Below are 13,762 nucleotides of genomic sequence, written 5' to 3' on the forward strand. Positions count from 1 at the left end.
CAATATTTTAATTGTTATCCAGCCCTCTTCAGTTGTTTTAATATATTTGTGCTCATGTTTAAAATAGTATTTTCTACAAAAATGTATTTGCAACATCGACTGACACGTAATAACAATGCACAATACATTTTGAAATTGTATCTTATGTATTGCATCATAAATATGTGCATCTATATATATATAATATATTTAAAATCTATGGATTGACAAAACATTGATGGGGGGGGAAGAATTTCCTTGAAACACATAGCAGCATCATTATTACCTATGTCTGCCCTTTTGATCTGTGATGTCAGCATCCTTCATATTGACAAATGTGCTGTCCAGTTGCATTGTGCAGGGAATGTTTTAGCAGCTATGAATGATTATGAATCAAGCCTGAGAGCAGGCAGACCTTAGTGCCTTCCAGTGCTTTCACATTTGCCGTGTGACAAGTAAATGCATCTAGACTTTCCTTGGAGATTTTCAAATGTTTGATGAAAGACATTTCGCAAATTGGCAGAGGTGCCTTGTACAATGCAATTTGTAACTAGCACCGAGAGTTATAGTGTGAGAGGGAGAGAGTGGGCGGCTGGAGCAGTCCGCAGGTTATGGAATGAAGGTACTTACTGTAAATGTAAACAATTAATTGGGGAAGTATAAATACATCAGCTGCTCCATTGCATAAGGAAGGAGCAAATCGAAAAGAAATATCCCTGTTAAATCCCCACTGTACAAAACTTTTTGACAAGCTGTGACGCCTCATTGTATAATATTTATAAATTTATTTATAGTCATCTCAGAGGCAAAAAAAATACTTTGTATCTGGTTAAATATTTCAAACAGTGTCAATAATTTCACAAGCCTTGACTTATTTAACTGTGCATTTGGACAATAAGACCTGTATTTTCCCTTTCCATTTAGGTGTGACTCTTGACAAAATGTAATTTCTTTTCTGTCTCTCTCCTCCACTTCTTTCCCTACATGTCAGATGTCAGCGATTGAGAACATGGCAGAAAAGCTGGAAGGTTTCAGTTCACTGAAGCCAGAGGCCAATGACCTCCTACGGTCTGTCCCTTCGATGTTTGATTTTAGGGCTCCCCCGTCTGTCATTCCTGAGAGCCTACTGCGAAAGGGGAAGGAGCGATATACCTGCAGGTAATTATGCTTCCGCAAAAGGGGAAATGTGGTAGCAGCAACACTTTTTTATTAGTTTCCATGCATTTTCTTCTGCAAATAATGTAGTGAAAGAAAGCAAATGACAGCCGCATTTTGTCATCTTATAACATGATTGAAAATAGGGAAAGCATAACAAGATTGAAAATAGGGAAAGTATAATTGATATTCTTCTAAAAGAAAACAATCAACTTCATATGCTGAACTAACTAAAGTCAAATCTCAATGCATTTTCGCAAAGATAGCAATGTGATAATGGATTAGCTAAGAGCATCATTTGATGAGGTGCATTGGAGCTTGAGTCTCATCCATCTAGCACTGCTGATAGTGGAATCTAATTTCCTCCTTGAGGTGAATATCATTACTGCAAATGATCCACTCGTTTTTCTGGGGAAATGATATCACTCCCAAATGAAGCTTAATCCCCCTTTATCTTTGGAGAGGTGCAATTTCCTTAATTGTGTGCATGACCACTAGGCACATTCATCTTGAATGACATTGCCTCCCATCACTGATCATGGGAGTGTGTTCATGGTAAAATGGCCCAGAAATATTGACTTCTTGGCCAGCGGAGGTTACCCTGGAACAAATCAGGTAAGAAACAATAAGTATGAATTTCGGGCAATTGCATGTAATATAAACAGGAAATGATAGAAGTACAGATCATCAGGTAGCATCTGTGGAGAGAGAAATGGAATTAACAAATCAATCATATAAGTTGGTTTCTTTAGTAGGCATAGGAGATACCTTAATGGCTACATGCCCGAGACTATGGGTCAGATTGTCAATCCTGAGGTGAATAGCACAAGTTAGGAAATCTCTTGACTTGCCGCACCTGCCTCAGATGAAAGCAACCCATGAGATCTTATTTTTGCTCAGGTGGGATGGACACATGCCCTGATCAGAGGCGACTGCTACAGCTGTTGAGTGCCAAGGCAGGCTGATTTAAAGGATTATGAACCAGTTGTTTCCTTAAATTTTAGGTCATCCAGCCCTCACTCCTCACAACCTATCACCGGCCCCATCCATTCCACATGACAACTCATGCCAACCTATGCCTGCCCCAACACCCATGGGTCCTTATTTCCTCCTGGCCAACATAATTTATGCCCCAACTTATGCCCCAATCCACCTTAATATCCTCCATGCCGACTTACTGCCAGTGCCTTACACACACCTACCTCCATGGCCTCTTATAGACCACATGTCAGTTTAATGCCAACTTATGCCACAACCCACCCTTATGGCCCCGAGAAGCCACAAAGCTAAATTAATGCCAATGCATGCCAACTTGTCCACCACTCTTTATCCTTGCAACCGCCATGCCAACACATCTAGTATCTACCATGGGCGGACCTCAGCAGCTATGTTCAGATGGAATAAAACAAAAGTCTAGATATCCAATGCATCCTTCGCAATATTAAAAAAATTCCCATTTATGAAAGCCTATTCAAACGTTTAATCTCCTGAAGTACTCAATGCTTTGTATTCATAACCCCACATCAAACACAGTTAATTCTTTAATAACCTCTTTGAGTTGTCAATCAATCTGTGCATTTGAGACTCCCTGCTAAGATATTTGTAAGTTGTAGACAGCAGGCAAGCATGAGCAACTACATAATAGCCCTTGGGGAAATGTCAATAAATAGCTATAGTAACTGCTAGAACAGATTATTTTCAGCTCATACTGACAAAGACAGCTATTTTTCATTTCTAAAGTGGTTGTGACACCTGGCTGACACACAAGCAGGCCATTACATTTTTTTAAAGGGCTAGGGATTGAAATAGCTTCAAGTTTGACAATTCAACAGACCTTATCTGCCCTTCAAGAACATTTACATCTACTCATTATGTTGTTAACTATTCACATTGTTTTCAGTGAAAATTTAAAATTGTGTCAATTCTATGGGAGGAGAAGATGCTGCGGACCAAAGATGGTCAGAGATTTTTAAAAATTCTTTCATGGGATGTGGGTGTCACTGGAAAGGTCAGCATTTGTTGCCCATCCTTGGTTCGCATTGAATTGAATAGCTTGCTGGGCCATTTCAGAGGACAGAAAGGAGTTGTCCATTACCGTGGATCTTGAATATTACTCATTCAGTAATGTTGTCCAGACCAGGGGAGGATGGTAGATTTCCTTCTCGAAAGGTGATTAACGATTCAGGGGCGGGATTCTCCGCTGGCTGGATACTCCGTTTTGCCGGCGCCCGGGGGCTTCCCAACGGCGTGGGACCGCCCCACAATGGGAAACCCCATTGACCGGCCGGCGTAACAGAGAATCCCGCCGGCGTGGTGGGGTGGAGAATCCAACCCCAGATGCTTTTTCTACAACAATCGACGATAGTGTCATGGTCACCATTACTGAGGCTAACTTTCAAATTCATATTTTTATGAATTGAATTTAAATTTGTCTAGCTGCCAGGGTGGGATTTGAACATGTGTCCCTAGAGCGTTAAACTGGGCCTCTGGATTACTAGTCCAGTGACATTATCATTATGCCACCATCTCCCCCAATGTAAGGTTAAAGAAGGTTGCAAGGTTACGAAGGGGCAAATCCAGGAAAACATCTGAACACATGGCTGAGGATTTTAAAATGAAGGTAGTAGGGATTAGGAAACTAATGGAAGCCCTTTGACTAGGTGAATAGGATTTACTCAGTGGCGATAGGGGCTGTTTAGCACAGGGCTAAATCGCTGGCTTTGAAAGCAGACCAAGCCTGCTGCACGGTTCAATTCCCGTAACAGCCTCCCCGAACAGGGACCGGAATGTGGCGACTAGGGGCTTTTCACAGTAACTTCATTTGAAGCCTACTTGTGACAATAAGCGATTTTCATTTCATTTTGGGGCAGCACGGTAGCATGGTGTTTAGCACAATTGCTTCACAGCTCCAGGGTCCCAGGTTCGATTCCCAGCTTGGGTCACTGTCTGTGCGGAGTCTGCACATCCTCCCCGTGTGTGCGTAGGTTTCCTCCGGGAGCTCCGGTTTCCTCCCACAGTCCAAAGGTGTGCAGGTTAGGTGGATTGGCTATGCTAAATTGCCTTCAGTGTCTAAAATTGCCCTTAGTGTTGGGTGGGGTTACTGGGCTATGGGGATAGGGTGGATGTGTGGGCTTGGGTAGGGTGCTCTTTCAAAGAGCCGGTGCAGACTCGATGGGGCGAATGGCCTCCTTCTGCACTGTAAATTCTAAGTAAAATTCTATGATTCTATGATATGGAGGAATTAGAGTTATGTAAGGTGGTATTTGGGAAACCAGCAAGAATGGTTGAATCAGGAAGATTGCAACGGTGCAGTTGGATGTTCCTGAGAGGTGAAATAACATAGAACATACAGTGTAGGAGGAGGCCATTCGGCCCCTCGAGTCTGCACCAACCCACTTAAGCCCTCACTTCCAACCTAGCGCCCTCACCCAGTAACCCCTCCTACCCTTTTTGGACACTATGGGCAGTTTAGCATGTCCAATCCACCTAACCTGCATGTCTTTGGACTGTGGGAGGAAACCGGAGCACCCAGAGGAAATCCACGCAGACACAGGGAGAACACGCAGACTCCGCACAAACAGTGACCCAGCGGGGGATCGAATCTGAGACACTGGTGCTGTGAAGCCACAGTGCTAACCATTATGCTACCATGCTGCCCAACTGAAATAAGACCAGTAACTGTTGATGTTTTGGAGAGGGATCTACGCAGCTTTGGTAATGGGCTGAAATTGAGATTTGAAGTTCCGTTCAGAGTTGAGCAGGACAGTGAATTTGTACATTGTCAGGATGAACATCCAAGAAGCATGATTGGATCAGGAATTGGAGTTTGGAGTTTCTGGTGGGACCAAAAATTACTTTGGTCTTTTCAATGTTGAGCTGCAAAAGATTCATCTACACATTGAGGTCAGGTATGCCACCCAGCTACATGGCGACAGTCAAGCAATCAAGGTTGGAAGTGAACAGGAGAGGTTGGTATATTTTCTGTGAGGCTCAACTGCTAGCTGGCCTCAAGCTGAATGAGTAATATTCCATATTTTTCTAAACTCCTTAATTCTGATTTAATATGAACATTTTGGAGGATTTCTGGCCTCAATAGTACTGTACCCTCAGGAGATAATTGCAACATGATGAGTTCTCTGCTACTTTGAAGGTATCAATCTGAGTACTGAATCTACTGAGAACCTTGTACTCTGGCTAATTCTGCACTCTTCAATCTGGTTGGAACTGTACTCCAGCCTGTCTGGTACTGTGACCAGTAAACAAATTGAGAGACTGTCTGGTTTGACTCATTTGTTCATGACTAATTTTATCATCTGTGTATTGTGTACTTGGATGAAAATCAAAAGTAATTTGGTTTTTTTGTTGCGTCTATGTATGATTATATAATTTCTGAACACAAATATTATCCATATGTGGTTTATGAGGAGTGCACAAGGCATTAGATTATTAACCTGCTCTTCACAGTGAAGGAACCTGCCATTCTCTTCTGTAGCGAGTTACTAAAACGTCCATTTTGTGATTGTTTTGAAAGGCTGGGCAGAAACCAATGCCTTTCCCAAGGGAAGGAGGGAAAATCAAACAGAGGATCCCGCCAGGCTATGCTTGCCTGGCCTCTGGGTGCTCAGTTTTAGAATGACACTGGTGGGGACCAGGGAGAAAATGGCATTCTTACCTGGAGATGTTACACAAGGCGGGATGGGGACCCAGAGTGTGAGAGAATTTAGCGAAAGCAGCCTGCAAGAAGGCAGTATCATCACAGAAGAGGAAACAATTGGGGATGTGCGATTGTGTGCTCCTTTGAGCATTTCTGAAAACCCCCTTTTGCCCCCGATTTCAGGAGGTGACAGCCAAAGTACTTAGTTGCCAGGAAAAGCTCTTTTCTGTTTCCTGCCTAACGACATTCAGATTGCTGTAATTAGAAAAATAGGTTTCCTTTCAAGATGAAATTAACCACTCGAATCATTATTTATAAATAAACGGCATTTTGCAAAAATCTTTGCCTACTCCCTGTGCACCAAACAAAGTAATGCAAGATGAATTCCATGTCTGTTCCTTGTAATAATCTGTCTGATCTTGTTTCTCTTCCCATAACAGATACTGCGGGAAGATTTTCCCAAGATCTGCAAACCTCACCCGGCATCTTCGGACACACACTGGAGAGCAACCTTACAGGTTAAAATAAACATATTATTTGGGATTGCCACAATATCCCAGCTCGGAGTTGTCCCTGCGTAGAGGTTGCTACCTTACTTGAGATGTTCACCAGTCAGTTTCAAAAAATAGTCACAGCTCTGACATTAAAGAACAGAACCACATGCAAGAAGATGGGGCTGGATTCTCCGGTCCGCCAGCCGCGTGTTTCTCAGTGCCACACCATTCACTGGTGGTGGGATTCTATACTCATGCCATTGTCAATGGAATTTCCCATTGAAGCCATCGCATGCCGCTGGGAAACCCATAGGCGAGGGAGTGCTGCCAGCGGGAAAAGTGAATCGGAATAGCCAGAGAATTCTGGCCACGGCTTATTTACACATTGCATTTCACAGTACACACGCACACAAATGGGATGAATGCTTGTACCTTGGCTTTGAGGGTGCTCATGTAAGTTGGAAAATTAAATATATAGGGCTTGATTTTATGGCCATGCTAATGTGCAGATCCTCAAGGTAGTGGCTAGTACTGCTGCCTCACGGCACCGAGGTCCCAGGTGCGATCCCGGCCCTGGGTCACTGTCCGTGTGGAGTTTTCATATTCTCTCCGTGTTTGCGTGGGTTTCACCCCCACAACCCAAAGATGTGCAGGGTAGGTGGTTTGGCCATGCTAAATTGCCCCTTAATTGGAGAAAATGAATTGGGTGCTCTAAATTTATTTTTAAAGAGATTCTCAAGGAACCGGAGGCTTGGGATCTATCTTCTTTGCCTCGGAGACCTCAGGCGAGCGCCGTTCAGTACGGTTCTCCACAAACGGGGACCAGAGAGAAGGACACTCTGGGTCTCCCAAGGAATCTGAGGACCCCAGGTGCATTGCCTTTGGGCAGGGTGGTACCCTGGCACTGGTGCCAGCCTGGCACTGGCGTGGTGGCAATCTGGCTAGGGGTGCCCTGCGCAGGTGTTGGGGGATGGCAGGGGACTCTGCTATATTGCATTGGGGGGGGGTCTCAGTGGTCTCCTTGGGGGCTCCAGAGGTCAGGACGCCATTTTAAATGGCGTCCCCATCTCTCGCTACACTGAGGAGTTCCAGCGAGTGGAGCTCCTCAGTGCATAAAACGGGGCTATGTGCGTGCTCAGCTGCGCATTCCTCGCTGAGGCCCCCTATATAATGTGAGTGCCATTTTATAGCGTTTTGTTTCTCGGTGCAGTGAGTGCCGGGAAACAGGCGGCTAAATGCGCTTGCTATGAAAGTTTGTTCCCATTTAGTTAAATCTCAGCCATGGTATATTGTGCTGTGGGTCATGTTTGGGCCATTAATGTGCCATGACAGAGCCTTTGATTCAGGGTCCAATATATTTAAACATTTTAAAGGACAAATAGGACCACGTGTGTCAAAGTTACTTAATTATTATAATTTTCTGAAAATTCAAAGAACTCGCTTGCAATGACTTGGAAGTTGCTTTAAATGTGCACTTGTAACCAGATAGCATCCTTCATGTGTGCAAACTAGATTAATTTAGTCCCTATTGAGTCTTTGCGCTCCATCTTGATTTTTCCCCAAGTAATCTGGGGCGAAATTCTCCGGTATCGGCACGATGTCCGCCGATCGGCGCCCAAGACGGCGCAAATCAGTCGGGCATCACGCCGCCCCAAAGGTGCGGAATCCTCCGCATCTTGGGGGGCCGAGCCCTAACCTTGAGGAGCTAGGCCCGCGCCGGACTGAGTTCCGCCCCGCCAGCTGGCGGAAGTGCCCCGCCAGCTGGCGCGGAAATGACATTGCCGGGCGGCGCATGCGCGGGAGCGTTAGCGGCCGCTCACAGCATCCCTGCGCATGCGCAGTGGAGGGGGTCTCTTCTGCCTCCGCCATGGTGGAGACCGTGGCGAAGGCGGAAGGAAAAGAGTGCCCCCACGGCACAGGCCCACCCGCGGATCGGTGGGCCCCGATCGCGGGCCAGGTCACCGTGGGGGCACCCCCCGGGGCCAGATTGCCCTGCGCCCCCCCCAGGACCCCGGAGCCCGCCCGCGCCGCCTTGTCCCGCCAGTCAGGTAGGTGGTTTAATCTACGCCGGCGGGACAGGCATTCTAGCTGCGGGACTTCGGCCCATCCGGGCCGGAGAATCGCGGGGGGGGACCCGGCAACCGGCGCGGCGCGATTCCCGCCCCCGCCGAATATCCGGTGCCGGAGAATTCGGCAACCAGCGGGGGCGGGATTCACGCCAGCCCCCGGCGATTCTCCGACCCGGCGGGGGGGGGGTCAGAGAATCTCGCCCCATGTGCGTTTAATCTTGTACTTTTTTGCACTTGGTGTGAATGGTACATATCCTTCTGAAACTTCAACAGTGAGCTGGAGAAGGGGATCACAACCAGAAATCTCAAAAAGGTACTGAATCTGCATGCTATCAGAAAACACCTAATCACCCCCATTACTGGAATACCCACCACTTAAGAATGAATATTGAATTTATTCCACATAACATTCAACTCATCGGCTCAACAGTTAAGTTCCTTTCACGCATGCAATAAATGCTGTGTAGTACTGCGGAGGTGCGACACTGTTGGAGGTGACATCTTTCAGATGAGGCCTCAAACTGAGGCCCTATTTGTCCTCTTAAGTGAAGGCAAAAAAAAATTCCACAGCACCACCTCAGAGAAAAGTAGGGGAGTTATATATGGTTTCCTGCCCGATATTTATCTTTCAATCAATATCCCAAAGATAGATTATCTGGTGTTTATCACATTACTGTGGATGGGACTTTGCTGTGCAAATTGGCTTCTGTGCTTCCTACATTACAACAGTGATTACCCTTCAAAAGCACTTTATTGACTGCACACGCTTTGGAAAAACCTGTGCACCTGTGCTCATGAGAGACACTTTATGAATGCAGGCTAAACCCTATGTTAATTTATCTGCATAGATGCCCAGAATGTAATCCATCTCTATTATGTTTTTTTGGGCAGCAGTACCTTTTAATATCTTTAGGGTTATTCAAATTATTTTGTCTCCAAATGTCTTATTCAAACATATGATAATGACAGGCAGACAAGGACCATCTTGACTATCTAGCCTGCCCGACATTTCTGATGGCTAAGCCGTCATGATCCAAATCTTATCTATGTCTAGGCTATGCTGACTAGCTGACACACGCATTGCACCAACAACACACGCTCTCCTCTGTCCTCACTTAAACCCATACACCGCAGTTCGGTTATCTCTTGGACCAAGTCAGAAATACAGAGAGAAAAATCAGCCAATGAAGAAAAAAATCCTGGGAAATTCCTTCTCCACACCCTTCAGGCGAGTAAAGCCTGTCCAGGAGACCACATGGACCAGGTGTTATCTGTTAATCCACTTACCTTCTCTGCAGACTGTAACGCCTTACAGTTCACAGGAAGACATAACCAGTAACACATGTGTAAATGTAACAAACAAATTGTGGTAGATTGTCAACTTATGCACCACTTCCACTGAATGCCGCCCCCCCCCCCCCCTTCCCCCACAACACCCAACCCCACCACTTAGCCCCAGGCACTAAATTGGCATTGTAGATTGGTGGCCCAAAATAGAAACAGCCTGATTCTCGCTTTCACTGATCTGAAATGAAAATCAGACGGGTTCTATAATGGTCAGCCAATTTGCAACACTAGTTTGATGCTCCAGAAGCCGGTTGAGAATCTGCTTCGTTATTTAACAGTAACAAGTTTGATTAACTCAGTCTACAGCAAATGCGCGCAATTATCTGTCTGCTTCCACCTTATCCCCACTCCCAATCTTAGGAATAATTGGGACTCTGTAACATCTTTGTGCACACAGGTAATGCAGCTAGAGATTGCTTGTGGAAAGTCCAGCCAAGGGCAACCCGTGGTTAATGGCTACAGAGATTCGTGCAACAATAGAAAACCTCTAAAATGCTGTACAATCCAAATTGTAGGTTGTGCAATCAACAAAGAGATTTTCAGCGATAAGGCAGAGAAAATTGGTTTGGAACATTCCATGCGGCCTGCCCTCAAGGCTGTGCTGTTCTTGAGCATGCATAGCTACGTGGAACCGGACTGCACCATCCATGGTTTATATATAACTGCAATCATGATGCAGGTTACATGTTTCTAATGCTTTGTGAGACTGAAACAATTAGTACTGCGTTAAATAATTTTCACAATGAAAAATCGCCAAGCTTCATTATGTGACAGATATATTTTTTTGAAGTCATCAGGAGGAAGTAAGTTCAAAAATAAGGGTGATGAAGTCTGTTGGCGATCTGCCACAAACAGCAGTCAGAATAATTATTCTATGTCTGTGTAACAGCTTATGGAGAAATACAGTAAAGGCCCAAGGGACACTAAATGACTCCAGGGTATGAAAACTGATGCCTCAAGTACCAGCTTGATAGACTAAACTGCGTACACTGGCACAGAATTAAACATTTGCTCTGTTTATTGCAATCTTTTTTGGAAGATAACAGAGCTTCCTTTGGGACTGGCAATTGAATGGGCTAATCGTGGAAGAAGAAAAGATGTAATCACTGGACACAATTTTGCATGACAAATCTTGGCCTTGTTTGTCATTCTTTAGAGGCTGCATCACACAGGATAGAGCAAGCTGAGCAATTGTTAAATGTGTCATGTTACAAAAGACGTAGACTCGCAGAGGCCCTGCACACTCAAAAATATAGAGAAGAAGAAACAAGTACATCTGGACTAGAGTTGCCAGCCCTCCAGGATTGGCCCGGAGTCTCCTGGATTTGAAGATCAATCTTGGGGACACTGCTGTGTACAATCCTGGAGAAAAATCATCAAGAGATTTTTTAAAAAGAGTTAGTTTTGTCATTTTCCTTAATCATTTCTCATCACTAGATATCAGAGATGTTGAAAATGGGAAATAAAAGGATGTTTGGCTGAGATTCAAGCAATTTCCAGTTGGATAATGAGTCTTTTTGTCTTCCAATTGGCACAGAAAGGCAGCACATCATCAGGATCGATGTCTTGGCTGACTAATGGCTGGAGCTTGGGGGCAAGTCATCTGATGACACCTCCAGGAATAGATGTAATCACAGTTGGCAACCCCAATCTGGGCGAAGTGCCCTGATTGTGTGGCTTCTATACTGAAGACTGGGCAGCATGTTATCTGACAGAGAACATCACACAGCTGTGTGATTCAGTAGTGCAGCTTCAACTGTGTGTCTACAGTGGGGAGGCAGTAATCATTTAATTACACGGAACACACAGTGCAGAAACAGGGACCTTTTTGAGATGCACTCACCTTCACTATCTCTCACCTCCTCATCAACCTCAGGTGAAAATGCAAGGCTCCTTCGTACTCAGTGGGAACAAAAGTGCATTAGTTGGGGAGGGAGGAAAACAGTTTATTTCCTCATTCCCTCTCCTTTACTCTGGAGGAAATATTCTATTGTCCATCACTCGCCTCACCCAGAGAGCTCAAGAGCATTGCGTAAAAATAAACAGGCTGATCACAAATTTCCTTGGATTCACATGACGTGCATTTGTTAAAACCCGAAGGAGTACATGGCTGGCCAGCAGCATCAAGATTAAGTTTACAACACTTGTTGAGTGCATTATATTGGTGTGTATGGATGCCAAGTGCTACAACCAAACCTCAGTATATGAACCAAGCAATAAAAGTTTCTTCCTTAAGACTGACCAGTATACTTGTCTCTACTGGTCTCCAAAGGGCTTCCAGAGTACTCTGAGATGCCATTGATTTTTACACATCAGCCATTAAGAAAAATGCTTTGAACAGCACAATAGATGATCACTGCCATGTTGAGACAGGTTAACCAACACTCAACCCCTTTAAAGAAACATATGCATTTATTGATTTTTCTTACTTTTAAGTCCAATATTATTTTGAACTTGTTGAATGGGACTGTACCAAAATATAATTTAAACACATTAAACTCTAGCAAACTAGTTTACTTCAAGGCATCATACTGAACAAGATCTCAATTGCTGACATAATTTGTAAGATAGTGTATGTTGTTTCTCGCATTGAAAACAGAAAACGTTACAAGGTTTTCAAAACCATGAACAAGTCTTGTTCTTAAGAAGTATTACTCATCCACAATCCTTTTTATTTAAAGGTGTAAGTACTGTGATCGCTCATTCAGTATCTCTTCCAATCTGCAACGGCATGTTCGTAACATTCACAACAAGGAAAAACCATTCAAGTGTCACTTGTGTGACAGGTGCTTCGGTCAACAGACCAATCTGGACAGACATCTGAAAAAACATGAGAATGGAAACATGTCAGGTATGCAAGCAGAACTGAGACTTGGGCTTTGGCATTGAGATTTGCCTTTGAACTTTTGGACTGTAGTATTGAGCATTTCCATTGAATTATTTCTTTTAAAAAAGAAAATAGCTTCATAGATTAAAGGGTGGATTCCACATGTGCAGTGAGATCCCAATCTGAGACTGATCACTTCCTGCAAAGGAAAGGACAATAAGAATATGATTTACCCCCAATATGCTGGTTCTGTAGCACTGTACAAGACTGGAAGCAGATCATCTCCCCAATTAGGAAGTAGTAACAGGATGGAGGCAGACACAAAGAACAGTAAACTAGCTTAGGTAACAATGATTTTCATTTATATAAGGCCCATTCTGTGGATAAACATTGCAAAGCCTTTTCACTGAGACATAAACAATAGACACTAAGCCAAAGAAGGAAATATTGGGTAAGATGACCGAGAACTTTGTACAAAAGGTTGATTTTTAAGGAAGAGAGGGCGGTGGCATGGGTTTAATGAAGGAATTCTAGAGTGTGGTTCCTATGCAAGGTTACAAAGTGTTGAAATGCAGGGATAATAATCTTAAATTGGAAGTGTTGGGGGAGACCAGGAGGCAATGTGAGTCAGCAAAGATGATGGCAAATCAGTGAGCATCAGCCACATAGGATCTGGACAGCAGAGTTTGGATGAATTGTAGTTAATGGATGGTAGTGGATAGAAGGCCCATTAGAAGAGTACTGAAGCAATCAAAGGCGAGATCTGGTGGCCCTATTCACCGTTGGCGCAAATCCCATTAAGGCTGCTGAATCTCGTGGGTGGGCCAAAATGAGATTTGCGCCAGTGAGATTTTGGTTTCAGATCTCCCCTACAACCCCCCACCGATGACATGACCAGGCGTGAACCTGATTTCCATGAATTTGAATAAATCGCAATATAATCAAACGGCTTTACACTGTAGCGTCTACTCACGCCATAGTGTCCTCCCTCCCTGACACTGTGACTTGAAAACCGGTTGTAATAACCATGTCTGGGATGCAGAGGTGCCTGGAGGCCCCAGTGGTTGAAGTCCAAGCACTGACAAGTGGCACTGACAAGTGGGCACATGAAGGAGCAGTGCCAGGGGGCTCTGGCAGGGGAGTAACTCTCTTCCATTGGGGGGGAGTTCCCCTTGTGTGTGGTCAGAGGAACAGGGGAGAGCCCCAACGCCTGCGATGGGAGGGGACATGACTGTGA

The 13,762-nt window shown here is 44.6% G+C and overlaps 1 protein-coding gene across 8 annotated transcripts in view; it reads left to right on the forward strand.

The window, feature by feature from the left end:
• The window catches only part of mecom (MDS1 and EVI1 complex locus), a 1,243,903-nt gene that overhangs the window by 1,191,677 nt on the left and 38,464 nt on the right, over positions 1-13,762 (forward strand). For all 8 annotated transcript variants that reach the window (XM_072474007.1, XM_072474005.1, XM_072474006.1 and 5 more), the window contains 3 exons: positions 971-1,137; positions 6,229-6,306; positions 12,380-12,549. In XM_072474007.1, coding sequence (XP_072330108.1) covers positions 971-1,137; positions 6,229-6,306; positions 12,380-12,549 — 415 coding nt within the window. The remainder of the gene's footprint in view (positions 1-970; positions 1,138-6,228; positions 6,307-12,379; positions 12,550-13,762) is intronic.

Source organism: Scyliorhinus torazame, chromosome 14, assembly GCF_047496885.1.
Source record: "Scyliorhinus torazame isolate Kashiwa2021f chromosome 14, sScyTor2.1, whole genome shotgun sequence".
NCBI lineage: Eukaryota > Metazoa > Chordata > Chondrichthyes > Carcharhiniformes > Scyliorhinidae > Scyliorhinus > Scyliorhinus torazame.